The following is a 14959-nucleotide window of genomic DNA, read 5'->3' on the forward strand; positions in this document are numbered from 1 at the left end:
CCATGCCTCCGTACCAAATCAGCGAGGGCTAGATTGAGTTAAGCAGTGCGAAGACTTGCTCACTTGAGTTTCAGATGAAATTGGTCAGAATGTGATACACTGCCTCGGCTCTTGTCGTATTCTCTCATCTATCACTCTCTATGGTGTGATGGTTGGTAAAGACTCGATGCCGATCTGCGCTTCGTCTGGCAGTGGTGGATCCGTCGACGATGGACATATGAAACGAACCTTGGATGCAAAGTCGCGAAAATCAGATCCCCAATTTTGGTCACCGAGTTAAGGTCAGGAGGTTCTGCTGAACACTGGTGTTACATTTGCGGTCACTTACCTGAATCACACGGGTTGATTTCGTCGATTGATTGGCATATAAAAACCTGTCCCACTACGTACCACCTTGTCTCCATCCCAACATCTTGCCTCAAGCACTTCAATGGCTACTCCGACCCGGGTATTGTTCCTCGCTAATAGCGAGCACGGCCAGACGAATATCATCCTGGCCATCACCCATGAGCTGCTTGTCCGAGGAGACGTCGACGTACATATTGCCTCGTTCCCTGCATTGGAAAGACGGGTGAACAAACTCTTGAATGACAATGCCCCTTCCTACGATGACTCGTTTCGATCCCGCATCCATTTCCACCCCATTCGCGGACCCTCCAATACAGACGTGTTCATTCGCACGGGCAAGCGAGGAGCGTTCCATCCTCCTGGCTACAGCGGCGCCGTGCTCGGCTTCCAGTCACTCTGCGAAGACATCTGGGGCTGGACCGAAGACGAATACGTTGATATCTATCAGTGCTGTATGGAAATCATCAAGTCGGTGCAGCCTTCGGTGATTGCAGCCGACTTTTTCTTCCTGCAGGGCCGCGATGCCGCTTTCAACGCTGGCTACACGGCCATCTTGATCAATACCACATCGCTCACTCATATCGTGCTGGGCCTGCAGCCACATTCCGCTGCTCTATGGAAGTATCCATTGTAAGTCCCTCGCCCAGCATAGCTGGATCTGTTCTGACGGCCATAGGCCTGGAACGGGATTCCCCTACCCGCTTCCTCCGTACCTCATCCCGCTCAACACTCTGGCCGTGCTCAAAACGGCCAAAATGTACCACGGCAGCGGTCGCCGTCGCGAAATCCGCGAATGGCGCATCCGGCACAAAATCCATGGTCGGTTCCCCTTTGCGGACGCCTGGCGACCGGACCGATTCCACCTGTCACCAGCGCTGAAAGAGCTGGACTGGCCCATGGATGTGCCGGATAATATCCTCCCGTGCGGACCAATTCTCCTTCCCACCGCATCGGTAGCAAAGCAGGACCCGGAACTCGCAAGCTGGCTGCACAAGGCGCCGACTGTCCTGGTTAATCTGGGAACGCTGTACGCGCCAGACCCAAAGGTGGCAGAGCATATTGCAAGTGGATTGAAAATGTTCCTCACCTCCTGGAAGGGAGAGAAGGTGCAGATTCTGTGGAAGTTGCCTAAACATCCACATGACGAGGAGAATGTCTATGCTCAGTCGATCAAGCCCCTCCAGGCCGAGGTCGAGGCGGACAGCGCGCGCATCCAACCGTGGTTCGAGGTTGAGCCGATGGCTATGCTGCAGACGGGGCAGATCATCTGCTCTGTGCACCATGGCGGAGCCAACTCGTGGTATGAAGCAATCCTGTAAGTCCCCTCTTCTGTCACATTGCATTGCTCGGGGCTAACGGGATAGAAATGGTGTGCCTCATGTGGTACTGCCTGCGTGGCAAGACTGTTACGAGAATGCAGCTCGAGCAGAATGGCTCGGAATTGGTGTCTATGGCAACAAGAGCCGCGCGCCTAACATCGACGCCAAAGAGCTGAGCAAGGCGTTGCTCAAGGTCATGGGTCACAGGTCGTACAAAACCAAGGCACTCGAGCTGGCCAAGCTCTGCCGCAAGAAGGAAGGCCGTGTAGCGGCGGCTGAGAAGATCGTCGAGCTGGCGCTCAACCCAGACAGAATGGCCATGCACATGCCAGAGGTGAAGCTCGAAGACACCAAGCGCCCCTTCTACAAGATCAGAAATCGTGCTGGGATGGTCCTCGAAACCGCGCAACCTTCTGAAACAAAGAGCAAATCTGCCCGTGTGCCAATTCTTCGAGACATCAAAGAAACCCTCGTCGTGACTACACTATGCAATGCCTGGTTTCTCTTCCCACTACTCGGATACTCCCTTCTACTCGTCCCCCGACTGCGTCTCTTTGTCCTCCTCTACATCCTCTACGTCAAATATCTCGCCAAAGCACACAAAACCGGCACTTTATCTCTCCGCAACGATCGCCTCCGCACGTCCTGGATCTGGAAAGCCTACGCCTCCTACTTCCCCCTCCGCCTCTACCGCTCGGTGCCCCTCTCCCCCCGCAAAAAGTACATCTTCGGCTACCATCCCCACGGCATCGCCCTCCGAGGAGCACTCGGGACCCTAGCCGCCGACGCTGCCGCATTCTCCGATCTCTTCCCCGGCGTTACGAACACGCTCCTGATGAAAGACGAGGCGTTCTACCAGCCTATATATAGGGAGTACCTTCTCTCTACGGGGGTGAGCGGCGTGTCCCACTCGTCGTGTATCCGACACCTGACCCGCGCAGGACATGATGGGCAGGGTATGGGCCGGGCGATTACCATCACCGTTGGCGGAAGTCGCGAGTATAACATTGCGCGGCCGGGGACGATGTGTGTGGTCGTCCGCATCCGCAAGGGCTTTGTGCGGGTGGCGGTTGAGACGGGGGCGGATCTCGTTCCTGTTATTGCCTTCGGGGAGAATGAGCTCTTTGATTGTGTGAATGTGTCCTCGTCGACTGTGCTGGGGGTTGTGGCCAGGGTATGGGAGTGGGCTGTTGGCCACAAGGTGGCGTTTTCGACTGGTCGGTTCAACATCTTCTGTCCGTATCGGCGGCCGGTGAATGTTGTTGTTGGGGAGCCGATTCCTGTGACGCAGCAGCGGTGGGATCCCGATCAGGCGTATATTGACCAGTTGCATGGGCAGTATATCAAGGCACTGGAGAAGTTGTGGGATGATTGGAGGGATACATTTGGTGTAGACCGGTCTGTAAGGTTTGAGGTTGTTGAATGATTCATTTGATGCCTTTGCAGCTTCTATGGGTATATTGAGAGGTAGTATCAGCCGTGGCTTTGCAATATAATCACTACCGGCTAGCATCTTTAGAAGGAAACTGTCTACCATTGCACAAAACCCAGCTTGTACAACCACCTCAATGAAGCAGCTCATTGTTGCCTCCTGAAATGACCTACAGCTACAGGGTGAGTGTACTGATGTTAACACCGAATGCTTAGAAGAATTTTGATTTGCAAACTAAAATCAAACAGAATCTAAAACAAGGCAGTCAAGCGATGTAACAGAAAAGCAATAAAGCAGAAACAACAACCAAGCAATCTAACAGACATTGGTTCAAGTCCTTTCCGTCTCACGATGGATTCATCTAAGTAGCGTTGGGCTTGGGAAGAGCGTGGTAGCTGACATCGTTGTCACCAATCTGCCAGGTTCCGCCCTTGGTGTCCTTGTTCTTGCTGCCGTAGCATTTGGAAGAGGGATCAGCCATCTTCATAAGGTATGTCTCGCAGTCAGCCTGGTTGGGAGTGTGATCTCCATCCTTCATCTTGTTGTGAATTTCAACTGTATACTCAGTCAGCCAGTATCACTAGGACTTGGATCAAGGAGTCTCACAGTCCACAGCGGCAGGAACATCCCCCTTGAGATAGTATCCGTTCTTGACAATCGCCGCGTGCTTCTGTCCCGCTCCGATGACAGTTGGCAGCCCGTCCTGGCTGTGGGTGACATGGTAGCAGTACTGCTCGACAGCAGACTTGTAGCCGGAGTGGCTCTTGCGCTTGTCGTCCGCGATGGGCATCCAGTTGTCGCCACAGCTGGAAATGTAGTTGCTCTTTCCGCGCTTTTCGAGGTCATCCGAGTCGTTGGTCACACCGAGGTCAATAATATCACGCTTTTCGAGGTCTCCGGCGCTCAGAGGAGTCACGCCGAGATCGACGATCTCTCCGACAAGGAGGGGAGAGCGCTCCTCGAAGGATCTGGGAGCGGCAGTCGCGGCGGTGGCCAGGAGGCCAATGGAGATGGCAATCTTGGAGAAATGCATTGTAGTGATGAGTATCTTGGAAAAGATCAAAGATGAGTTTTTGACTTGCTGTTCTGGATCTGTGACTGTTGCTGTTGTTGATGATGATGCCAGAGGGCTGGGAGATGCCATGGCTTTATATCTTTCGATTTCATTGATCTCCTTTATGAAGGCTTGAGATGATGCCTTGAACTGTCTCTATGGAGCACAGCCATTTTCCAACCAACTTGGTCGTTTCGTCTCCACGTCTTCATCGCGGCGCCATCTATTTCCTCAGGAGATTCCTTCAATGCAATGGAAAAAATGCCTCAACTGAGGGCGAAGTCGATCTTCAGTCTCCTGTTGTTGGTGTTGGGGGCTACAGCGAGGCATACTCACATCTCCTATAGATGATCTAATCGTGAGATTAACAGACATTACGTCAACTCACAGCGGATTAGAGACAGCAAGGCTCTCTGAGAAGAGCTGGTCAGCACCATCACCAGACGCAGGAACCAACAAGGAATCCTTTGTTGGGGGCGGCGGGTTTCATGTTATTGACCCTGCGGGATGTCAGAATGTCAAGTGCAAGTGTTCTGTATGACCTTCGGTAGCATGGCCTCTCCGAAGATGCCAAGCACATGCAGCGTTAATATGAAACAACCGTCGGGATGAGACGCGGGTCGTTGCGGCCCCATCCAACAGCCAAGCCCTAAGCCTCACCGGCTTTTTGACCAGGACCCTCTAGAAGACCCCAACATGTTGGTTGGTCTTGGCATGGAGATAGACTCTGTTCACCTTTAGAACTGCATCGTTTGCTCTTGGCGGCCCCTTAACCCTAAGGCTTTCGAGAGCTAAGGTTGGTTTACTCTGCAGTCAATGACCCGCTGGTGGCAGTTCTGCAACCCTTGAATCAGCTGCTGTTGGGAGCAAAAGAGCGCCTTGCAAAGGCCTCTATTCCTTCGATCCAACATCATGGGGGCGAGAATAATGTAGATGGGTAGAGTAGTAGAAGATTTGCAGTCTCGAACGTTATATAAAGGGATCGAATTCAGTTGTAATTGAGACACCACGAACCCAACAACATCAAGCCCCATACTCCTCGAACTCTCACAAGCCACATCTCATTCAAGACCACAGTAGCAAACCTTACAATGAAAGTCTTCAGCTCCATCCTTGTTCTCCTGTTTGCGATCTTCCACCTCTGCCTCGCAGAAGACCACCCAGACCGGTTCCCCGACCAGAAACAGGTCGACAAAGACAACTACGAGGCCGTGACCCTAGCCGCAGCGCAAAAGGGTGTCCAGCTCGAGCACGGCAAACGCTACGCCTTCCGCGAGAAATGGGCCCCCGCCTACGGCGAATACATGTGTCTGCCTGACTACTCGCACGTGCGGCTCATCGTCGGCCAGTTCTTCAACTCTAACACGCGCTCTGGACGGCAGGCTTTCTCCGCCAAAGCCTTTGAAATGATCAGCGACGAGGCCGAGACAAAGCTCGGGCAGACACCCGTCGGTGGGAAGGTTGAGTCTCAGGTGACCGAGAATTGGTGGGCGAACCACTATTACAACTACAAGAAGAAAGAGTGGGTGCGCGTCAGCAAGGACAGCAAGTACGAGTTTCTCGGAGAAACGACGGCGACGGATGCGTATATCGAGAACCAAGGTATGTGGTTTGACTGAATCCTGGCATGGCTTTCTGGAAGTATCTGACCTTTGCAGGCCTGAAGTACGCTCGCGAACACCCTACTTACAATCTCGCCTGGAACAACTGCATGGTTTACACCAACGAGGTGTGGAAGGAAATTCACTGAGACTTGCAGTCCTCGTAAGGAGCACGGAAGGGCCAGTTGATTGACGGATAGTGTTGGGTTCGTGATTATAGAATCGAGTACATGTGGAATGTTACGTCTTGCTGTCTCTTTTGCTACTGAATCTTCATCATGCGTACCAATTAAGAATCTGATATGCTGCTCGCTTTGCTCCTTACCTCTACCTACCTTCTCTAAACATACTAGTTGATTTCATCTATTCGACATAGTTATACTTGGATTCCTAAGCCCCAGGCAAAACATTCTAAGCCGCTTTTGTAATTGATGCGTGCAAAACCACAGAAGTCGTAAATCATGGTTTTAGGAGTTGAGCATATCAGGTCTATCGTCTCTATAATATCCATCTCTTGATGGGCAACACTCGCTCAGAAATCACTTGGTTCGATGAGGATAAGTGGATAGGGTCCTGTCTCAAGTCAAGAAGCTGTTGTTGACATTTGCATGCAGTATATACCTTATTCATTGCAAAACACCCATGTTCTGGCTTCATTAGAAAACCAAGGCTGATGACTTCCCGGGGGGATGTATCGACTACGTTCCGATGGAGAAGCTTCCCCCGAGGAACCCGGGGCTATTGATCCAGCCGCATGAGTAGAGCCGTACGAGTTTCGTCTGGAATCATGGAATCAGAAATGGCTAGTAAACTCTCCATTCTTTCTTGCGATGATATATAGCTAGCACCTTGTTTCAGTCAGTCTATTGACAAGCCCTGCATTAAAGTTACATTATAGTTTGGGACGATTGGAGGGAGCACCGACAAGGATGTTTGACAAAATATATAGTACATGTCATGGAATCTGGGGTGGATTAGAAGTATGATTACGATGACATGTTAACATGGACCCTATGATGGGAATATATATTCAGACCGACCCAATCCGCCAAACTATATCCAATCCACCCAGCGCAAAATGGGTGGATTGGTCTGGTTTCCGCGGTCAGTTGCACCTAAGGAGAATCAAAAGTTCAAGAACAGCTACGGTGATACAGTATACTATCTGGAGACACGATCTCCCTCTCAGAGATAGAGACAGAGAGAAAGAGTAACATTGGAACTATCCTGACTGGAATAGGGATTGGGCCATCTGATTGGCGCAACCGCCTACAAACAAATACCTGGGACTATCACCATTTTGGCCAAAAATAACTAACCCTCTGCCCACTCACAGACAGCCAACAGACGTGACACAGCCGCCTTGACATGCAGTCGCCAAGAAGACGGTCAAACAGAATGAGCCTCTAAAAAGCGGCCCTCCGCCACAAATTAATTAGCGTGAAACCTAGTCCGTCTCTCATAAACCGCCAATAGGCCGCCCGCTGGTCGGCAGACGTGATCGCCCATCCGAGCATCCAACAGGCTCCGATCGCGAGTCCGGCAAGAAGGCGCTTGAGGGGGCTATCGCCGCATACGGTGAGAGTAAGAATTATACCGGCCAGGGCAGAGCGCAATGCGTTCAGATTCGTTATCGGAAGAGGCTGGGCGATAGAAGGCTCGGCGATACACCACGTAAAGAACAGGGTGCTTGTATTCACCGCGAAAGCGAACATTTTATCGACTTCATCGGTGACGGGATTCGAGAATGGAAACAGATAGGACAGACGGAGAGATTTGAGTTGACGGAGTGCAGTGAGCGCAAGGCCGATTGCTAGAGCCCGTCGAAGATAGAGTGGTGTCGACGATTCTTGCTCCATGGTGAAGGCCAAATGCTTTGACAGTAAAGCGGTGGATGAAATTAGCTCGACTCCTCTGGACTGGGGAAGAAATAAGGATAAAAAAAAGAATGAAGCAAAAGCGCTCGGATGGGGTTGGGGGGGGGGCTTAATATATAGATGCTTAGCAAGGCCAGGTGTGAATTTCCCACACATCAGTCATGATGATCATGACACAAGTACAGCCACAATAATAAACTAAGAGAATACACCCTGTCAAACAAAACTGCAGTACAAAACCAACAAGATCCCCAGATCACCTGAACTGCCTTCCCTTCAAACTTACGCAGGCCGGGCATTGAACATGAGACATTGCACATTGTAAACAAGATTGCAAGCATAAGCTGCCGCAACACCAAAACTGACAAGCACCAGTCCCTGGCGCTGGTCGTCGGTCCATTCATTGCTTGTCCACCCCAGCCCTATCTCAGCCATCCCCTTTTGCAGCACCGCCCCCGCGGCCAAACAGCAGGTTTTACCGTAGTCAATCCGACGATCCAAAGCCCCGGCGCCAGTATGCCCGAACACATCGTACACAATCGTATTCGTGAAGTCCGGATGATTCAGCGAGCGCAAGTCCTCGGTACTTCGGATGAGATGGTACGGAGCGTCACCGACCAGCAGCGCTCGTTTGTCCAGTAGATCGGGATTTGCTCGAATCGCATCCAGCTGGGCTAGATAATGTGCTTCCTCGTCGACCGAGTCACGCTTGGTCAGGCCCACGCGGTGGAAGTAGTCATTCAGACAGACCTTGGATTTGCTGCTGCAGGAAGAGGTGCAGCAGTGATCCTGAAAGACAAATTCGGTGCACTGGTCGCGACAGGCGTGGTACTCGCTGCTGCTGGGATTGAAGGCTTCTCCACATTTATTGAAGCAGCCGAGACGGATATTGTCCGCGTTCTGATTGAGGCATTTGCTGCAACCGGTTGCACTGACGATAGAGGCAAAGATGGCCACGTAGATGAATGAGAACAAGGGGAGACGCATCCTGTATAGCAGTGATGAAGGAGAATCTTGTGAATTCCCACAATGGTGATGGATAATGCTCAGTGACAGAGGCGAAGAGAGAGGCTTAAATTGGATGTCGTACGGATTGATGTCCTGGCATATTCACCTTCGTGAAAACACGGCCCCAATACATGAAACACCACAGCCGCATCACCCAGGCATCGGAGATTTCAACATGTTGGTTATCTTCTGGCGATCGTTTTCCACGGGCAGATTGACCCAGGTTGCAGATGTTGGATGCGCAGGGATACTGACGGGCAACACCGCCTCTGTTGGTCGACGGGGCCAGAATTGCTCGGCATCAGGGATCTTCAGATGTTGGTTTCCCCCCCACCAAGAGCAAAGAAAAGCCTTCCAGAGTGTGGGTGCAGGTGTTAAGACAAGGCAGACTCGACTAACTTCGCTTCATCATTGTCCGGTCACCTGATCTGGTGGTCATCCTTGCTAATGCCATCAACCATCATTCCCCTCTCTTCTCTCGATATCCCCGACTTCTCCATTGACTTCCATTTCGTTTCCATCAAACTCCAAATTAGAAATCTCAAAAACTCTTCTTTGATTCCTGTCGAATCTGAGCCATGGGTCAGACTGCGACCAAAGAATCTCCTGACGAGTTTCTCCCGCCTGTTCAAACCCGGGGTAGGGAGATCTCTATCCATTGCGGCAGCGAATACTGACCGTCCCCAGAGGAACTTTATGAGAGACTTAAATGGCGTCTCTGGAAGGATTGTCTGGGTGATGTTAAGCATGAATGGTTTCGAGCCATTTTCCAGATTTTCTGTACCGAGTCAGAATCAGAGAAATGTACGTCTGAGAGCATTGTTGACTTCATGGGAGTAACCTTGTATAGTCTGGACGGTGTCCGACCTGCAGGAATTCATGATTAGCACCTTTCCTCCAGAGTTGGCATCGTGTGTCCGTGAAGCTGCTCCGATCTTACATCGTTGTCTCGTGCGACTTGGATCGTTTCCTTACCACAACGATCCACAACGTACTCTGTTGCAGGACGTCCTGCGTACAGGAATGATTATCCTGCTAAGATTGAATGGAGGGAAGCTTCTTGAACAAGACGACGGCAAAGCGTCACTCATCTACCCCGATCGTCTCAATGCTGCACAACGCACCTTATTGTTTCAGAGCATGGCAGACATGCAAGCAGCTAACACCAATACACCTCGCAATGCGGAAGATGACTTTCATCTTCAGCGAGCGCTTGATCTGATTACTTACGGTAATTTCAGCCGCAATCCATTGTTTCCGACCGCTGTGACCAAAGGGCCTGAGTATCCTCCCGCTGAACATTTTCCGTCGTCCAACTCAACGTTGACAAACGGATATATCCCCGTGAAGGACTTTAGACCCTTGCTACGGCTGATGCTTCTAACGCAGCTGCATGTGGCCGGTATTGACCCGGATGAGTTCACCTCCTGCCTAGCGCAGGTTGAAACGGTGACCGACTGCCTGCTGGCCGCATTTCAAGAGCAAAACGCCGCAGATTCTACTGGTATATCATTCGCGACTTTCAACCATGTACTTGGCAGGTCACTGGTGGGTATCAAGATGCTCCTTTTGACAAAAGGAGTATATGCTAACCCGGATTAGCAAAACCTTTTCTTGGGACTGCCCCGAGTGTTCGGGCCGTTATACTCGGTCAAACCCTTGCCGTCTGAGAAGCTCCCATCATCAGTTGGCGACGCGCAAATGCTACTGAGGAAACTGTTTGCTCCTTCAACCAAGACACAGCCTCCTCCAGAGGGGTTGATCACGAATCTCCCCCTCCTAAGTCTGCTCTCGATCGCCTTGCCCCAAGACTTTCCCGTCGAAGCGCAAAAGAGACTCTATTCTTCTGGGGATATAGATATTCAGCAGATACACACTTGCGTGTCCCTGGTCAGCACAGCAAAAGTTATGCTTGTGTCAGGCAACGGAGCATCGGAATCTGTTATCTTTGGCGCATACTTTCCCAAGGGCTCCTCACTCAGCGGGGTTGCCAAGTCAAACCTCATTTTCCAGCTTACGCCAGTTCCCAGAGTCTTCTATAGCTCTGAGGAGACGTCGCAGATCAACCCGAACTGCTCTACAACAGACAGTCGATTGGAAGTTTCGGTGAAAGATGATGTTCTGGGCTTTATTACTTTGGCGTTGCAGTCGGACTCGACAGGCGCCCTTACAGCACGTGAACAAGGGGACATCAGTCTGACATTTGACGTTAACGCGGTGGAGGTTTTCAGTTATGAGGGGGAGTTTGTCCGTGTTGATACTTTCAATTAGGTTTGTCTTACATATGTTCTTCCGCGACAGGCCTTCGTAATGCATCCTTGACAGATGGGATATGAGTACCTGTGAAAGTTATATGCATACAAGTATACCAGCAAAGCCGGGCACCTACAACCCCTGCGGTAGTTACCTACGTATGTGATATTTTTACATTCAGTTTGCCTTCCAGGCTTGAGCTGTCCTGCCATTCGAAAGTAGGCTGTATGGAAGTGCGTCTTTGAGTCGAGGACGAGTCCCAAGCAGCGCATCTCAGTAGAACGTTGCATGCACAAACGCGCTTACTTCATCCTGGGCGACCCCCGTTTTCATGAGCTAGCCCTCGGTGTCTCTTGGCCCTTAGGAACATAGCTTCTCCTGCCTACCACGCTCGAAAGTCATTCATAGGATTGCATTCAACGTCCAAAATCTAATCCAGTTGTTTATGGTCATGGGTATCTTCCCTATCCGTCATAGACAAACGTGGCTTAGAGCCTCTTCGGCTAAGTAACTAACATGACTAAAAAACCAACATCTTGGCATCAAAGTACTAGGGTATTGCATCAGGACAAGATAAAACGGCCCCAAAGATCAACACAACACTAACCCCGCCACGATACACCAGTCCCAGTTCCACCTCGTCGCCTCAACTACATCATCTACATTCAACATGCCGACCCCACTATCCACCAAAAACCGCCATAATCTCATGCGCAGGCTGACAGGCCAGGAGGGGATACTCCAGAACCGAGCGAGTAGCCCCCTTTCCGAGGCAGCGCTGATCATCTTCTGCATGGCCTGTTTCTGGTTGTCCGTTGGGCCCCAGGGCCATACAACGCCGACGGATTTTTGCAGAGAGACGCTGGCGTAGTAACTGTTTTCTGCGGTGTAGGTGGAGTTCTGCGCAAGCTCATCCAGCGGGGCGTCGAAGAAGACGTAGCGATCTTCCTCTGCCAGTACCAAATCAAACAGCGTATTCCCGGTTCCCACGACCGTGACAGGCCCATTGACAAGGGTTTTGCTCGTCCCGTTCCAGTGGGATAGCCATCCACCAGAGCGTAGAGGAGCCAGTTGGTCGAGGAGGACCGGCCAAGTTGCATTTCCGTCCGATTTGATATCGATCAGGAGGGTAAGGCTGGTTGTGGGATCGGTCTCGAATACGCCTGCTGAGCTGTTGGCGGAGGAATCTGCGTTTAGGTTCGAGAGGATAGTTGTCAGTGGCTCGATATAGAGGCTCCTTAACGTACGATCCGGAGTCAGCGAGCGCTTGCCGTGACCAACGAGCAGATCGCTGCCCTCAAGCCAGACGTCTGCCTCGACGCCTGTGCAGCCTGCCGCGAGGGCCTCGTATAGTGGCACTGAGCGCCAATAGTCGTTGTGAGAGTGGCATTGGACCGGTACTATGCCTTGGCTGAAGTCTTTCGGCCAGGGAGATAGTGCCGCAAGTGAGTCTGCCGGGCCTTTCCATGTTTTGACGATCCTCTGGAGGCCGTTCGATGGGACAGTGTGTGTAAGTCGATCGATCAGAGTAAGCACAAGCGAGAACCACACGCTGGAAATGTCAGCAGGAAAAGCTTCACTCGAGGATAATGCTTACAGTACAGCTATACCACCCAGTACGAGGATAATCGCAACGATAACAAGGATACGATTTCTCCTGGCTTTCTTCTTCCCCACGGCTAAAGGGTCGAGTCTGCATTTGAAGCTTGTAACCCACCGGCGAGGAGGTTTCTGGTTTGGCTCATGGTAAGTGTGTAGAGACTTGTTGGAAAGATCAGAAAGCCGTCGTTCTGTTAGGGTTGTGTCACTGAGCGAATCTGAGCGCCGCAAGGAGAGACGCGAGAATAAAGGGAGGCCAGTCATGATTTGATTCGCGTAATGTAATGGAGCCTTCAGTGTGTAAACAACTATTTACCAGTCCCCCTGCTTCGTAGAAGTAATAAATAGACAACATATGGAGACCATTGCCGAAGCATTATGTAGGTGCCTCAATCATCCACGATTCCCAAGGCTGACACAAACCAGTCTAACGATTCGCAACAACATACATTATCCTGATAAGATTAACCAACATGTTGGTTTTTCGACAGTTGGGGGATTGCATGGATGCGACTCAGCCTCAATAAACATCCCATGGGGCCAAAATATCAGGGTCCATTTTGACCTGTTGGTGACCGCGGCTACAGTTGATGAAACCAACAACTTTGAAACGCAGGATCGACAAGGCAGACATGAAGATCGACATGGAAATAGTCGTACATAGATCTCTCTCCTCTGTTTGGCAACTCTGCCTCGACGTTGCTTGGGTTTGCTCTAACCCAGTACACAGAATTGCACAATTGGAAGTAAGAGCACAGTCAGTGCGCTACAGAATTATTTCCTTCTGTGCTACGGACATATACCTCACTAATTGTAAGCAATTTAACAAATGAATACAGAAAATGGTCATGCAGTCATTATGGCTCTATGAATAACGACAACAGCAGGTCGACAAACACGCTTTTCAATATTAGGCCCTTGAAAAGTTTCCCCTTATTGTCAACACAATTGTGCAGCTTCATCTAGAATATTGAGGCTGATGTCGCCCTCAACATCTTCCTTGATGAGCATCCCACCATGAAATTCAGATGCGAGTGAGACGGCAGCTTCACCAGTCAGGAAATCCTATCCACATCGCAGATAATAAGTACGACTACTAGACACTGTTCTGCAGCAACTTGGCTTTTCTATCTACAATGAGCGAACGTGTTGGCAAGTTCTTCCAGGATCCAAGACTGTGTGCTACCCAACCTTCCAAGCGATGGTCGGCGAAGCACTGGCCCCAGATGAAGCATTTTCCGAGCGAGCTTTGATGAGAAAATCAATCGATCGTTCCTTTTCCGCCTTCTGGACATAGGGAGAATTGGTGTACCGTCTCATTCAGCCATGCTACGGCAGAGTCAGTTCAGGATGCTACATGGAGTCTCGTATGAGAGACTGGTAAGCTTATGGCTATTCATTCTTGGCGTAGTTGCTACATATAGTCACCAAAATCAAAAATCAAATCAAGTCCACTTAATCATGCGTGCGACTTGGTACCATACCTTAACAAGGTTCATCACTCTGCACTTCGAAGTCCAAACCAGGTCTCTTGTGTTTCATTCTAGCATAAGGTGAGAAGGACTTAGGAGATAATGTGATTGCCGAGGCAGCATGGCATGTCTTTTGTGCTTAGATGAACATTCCAATATTGAATGTATGGTAATTGTAGGAGCAGGAGTAGCATTCATACATAGCATTCATACCTGTACAGCGGCGCCCTTCATAGGCTCAGAGTTGTCTCTACAAGCTGACATACTTACTAACCGAGCCTAGATGCCGTAAAATGCTTGTAGAAGAAACAAATAAAAGCCAGACTGTGCGAGCAGCGAGCAGTATACAGTTGTAAGAAAAGAGCTCATCTGCATATCTCGTGCTTGACACCTCTAAGTCTTGTGTGGAGGTCATATCAATATGATGACGCGACGATGCCCCAGCATACGAACTACCTTCTATCTCAATGCTCATCCTGTTCTGCATGGCTTGAATTCGGAATCAGTGGACTTCTTGGTGATTTTCAACATGTCAAGAATTCTCAACTGCTCTCTTCTGCAGATGAAACAGTAGATGAGACACTGGATAAATATATTTGTTCGCATCAGCATGTGCCAACAGACGAGGAAACCTTTAGCCCTGCGGGTAAAAAGGGTCATTTTAGTGAAGTGTCTTGGTCAGTTCATAATAGAAGCGAGTTGGTCAGCTGCATGTAGCAGGCGAAAATGCGAAAGAAACCGTAGCCTGGCGGGATTCGAACGCTTGATTATTCGGCAGCTGATCGGATCAGATCTGCGATACGCTTTCTGTCATCTGCCTGTGCAAGTCTCTGAGCGAATCTCTAAATTGGGCTCTATTTATAGCGGCCATCTTCCCGCTGACAATAGGCCACCTGAACCTATGATTATTATAGCTGAGCTGATCAATGAAAGACAGCGACACCATTTGGTGATCAAAACATCATAGACCACGTGACCCTGTCGATGAATGGGAGT

The 14959-nt window shown here is 50.4% G+C and overlaps 7 protein-coding genes across 7 annotated transcripts; 3 read left to right on the forward strand and 4 right to left on the reverse strand.

The window, feature by feature from the left end:
• Positions 1 to 430: 430 nt before the first annotated feature.
• On the forward strand, positions 431 to 3093 carry AFUA_4G14150 (Diacylglycerol acyltransferase family; the record flags this gene model as incomplete). The annotated part of the gene is made up of 3 exons (XM_746324.1): positions 431 to 978; positions 1025 to 1663; positions 1713 to 3093. The coding sequence occupies 3 exons, from the start codon at positions 431 to 433 to the stop codon at positions 3091 to 3093; spliced, it is 2568 nt and encodes an 855-aa protein (XP_751417.1).
• A 153-nt stretch (positions 3094 to 3246) lies between these two features.
• AFUA_4G14160 (uncharacterized protein) lies at positions 3247 to 4725 on the reverse strand. The gene is made up of 3 exons (XM_746323.2): positions 4490 to 4725; positions 3706 to 4423; positions 3247 to 3654 (listed from the first exon to the last, which is right to left on the reverse strand). Exons 2-3 carry the CDS (start codon positions 4241 to 4243, stop codon positions 3461 to 3463), a joined length of 732 nt encoding a protein of 243 aa, XP_751416.1. The 5' UTR covers positions 4244 to 4423; positions 4490 to 4725; the 3' UTR covers positions 3247 to 3460.
• Positions 4726 to 5244: 519 nt separating this feature from the next.
• AFUA_4G14170 (uncharacterized protein) lies at positions 5245 to 5903 on the forward strand (the record flags this gene model as incomplete). Its single annotated transcript, XM_746322.1, has 2 exons — positions 5245 to 5755; positions 5812 to 5903. The coding sequence occupies 2 exons, from the start codon at positions 5245 to 5247 to the stop codon at positions 5901 to 5903; spliced, it is 603 nt and encodes a 200-aa protein (XP_751415.1).
• A 1257-nt stretch (positions 5904 to 7160) lies between these two features.
• Positions 7161 to 7613, reverse strand: AFUA_4G14175 (uncharacterized protein; the record flags this gene model as incomplete). The annotated part of the gene is made up of 1 exon (XM_001481526.1): positions 7161 to 7613. The coding sequence occupies one exon, from the start codon at positions 7611 to 7613 to the stop codon at positions 7161 to 7163; it is 453 nt and encodes a 150-aa protein (XP_001481576.1).
• A 300-nt stretch (positions 7614 to 7913) lies between these two features.
• Positions 7914 to 8618, reverse strand: AFUA_4G14180 (uncharacterized protein; the record flags this gene model as incomplete). Its single annotated transcript, XM_001481527.1, has 1 exon — positions 7914 to 8618. The coding sequence occupies one exon, from the start codon at positions 8616 to 8618 to the stop codon at positions 7914 to 7916; it is 705 nt and encodes a 234-aa protein (XP_001481577.1).
• A 447-nt stretch (positions 8619 to 9065) lies between these two features.
• Positions 9066 to 11067, forward strand: AFUA_4G14190 (uncharacterized protein). Its single transcript, XM_746320.3, has 4 exons — positions 9066 to 9278; positions 9327 to 9443; positions 9490 to 10187; positions 10242 to 11067. Exons 1-4 carry the CDS (start codon positions 9218 to 9220, stop codon positions 10908 to 10910), a joined length of 1545 nt encoding a protein of 514 aa, XP_751413.2. The 5' UTR covers positions 9066 to 9217; the 3' UTR covers positions 10911 to 11067.
• Positions 11068 to 11483: 416 nt separating this feature from the next.
• AFUA_4G14200 (phosphatidylinositol-specific phospholipase C/glycerophosphodiester phosphodiesterase family protein) lies at positions 11484 to 12755 on the reverse strand (the record flags this gene model as incomplete). The annotated part of the gene is made up of 2 exons (XM_746319.1): positions 11484 to 12444; positions 12490 to 12755. 2 exons carry the CDS (start codon positions 12753 to 12755, stop codon positions 11484 to 11486), a joined length of 1227 nt encoding a protein of 408 aa, XP_751412.1.
• Between the last annotated feature and the right edge of the window lie 2204 nt (positions 12756 to 14959).

Source organism: Aspergillus fumigatus, chromosome 4, assembly GCF_000002655.1.
Source record: "Aspergillus fumigatus Af293 chromosome 4, whole genome shotgun sequence".
Taxonomy (NCBI): Eukaryota; Fungi; Ascomycota; class Eurotiomycetes; order Eurotiales; family Aspergillaceae; genus Aspergillus; species Aspergillus fumigatus.

Bases quoted from the DNA above. Each gene is read 5' to 3' on its own strand.
- AFUA_4G14160 (XM_746323.2), bottom strand. From the start codon at position 4,243: ATGGCATCTCCCAGCCCTCTGGCATCATCATCAACAACAGCAACAGTC. The intron at 3,655-3,705 runs GTGAGACTCCTT...CTGAGTATACAG, and splicing joins TGTTCCTGCCGCTGTGGACT to TTGAAATTCACAACAAGATG.
- AFUA_4G14190 (XM_746320.3), top strand. From the start codon at position 9,218: ATGGGTCAGACTGCGACCAAAGAATCTCCTGACGAGTTTCTCCCGCCT. The intron at 9,279-9,326 runs GTAGGGAGATCT...GACCGTCCCCAG, and splicing joins CCCGCCTGTTCAAACCCGGG to AGGAACTTTATGAGAGACTT. The intron at 10,188-10,241 runs GTGGGTATCAAG...AACCCGGATTAG, and splicing joins ATGTACTTGGCAGGTCACTG to CAAAACCTTTTCTTGGGACT.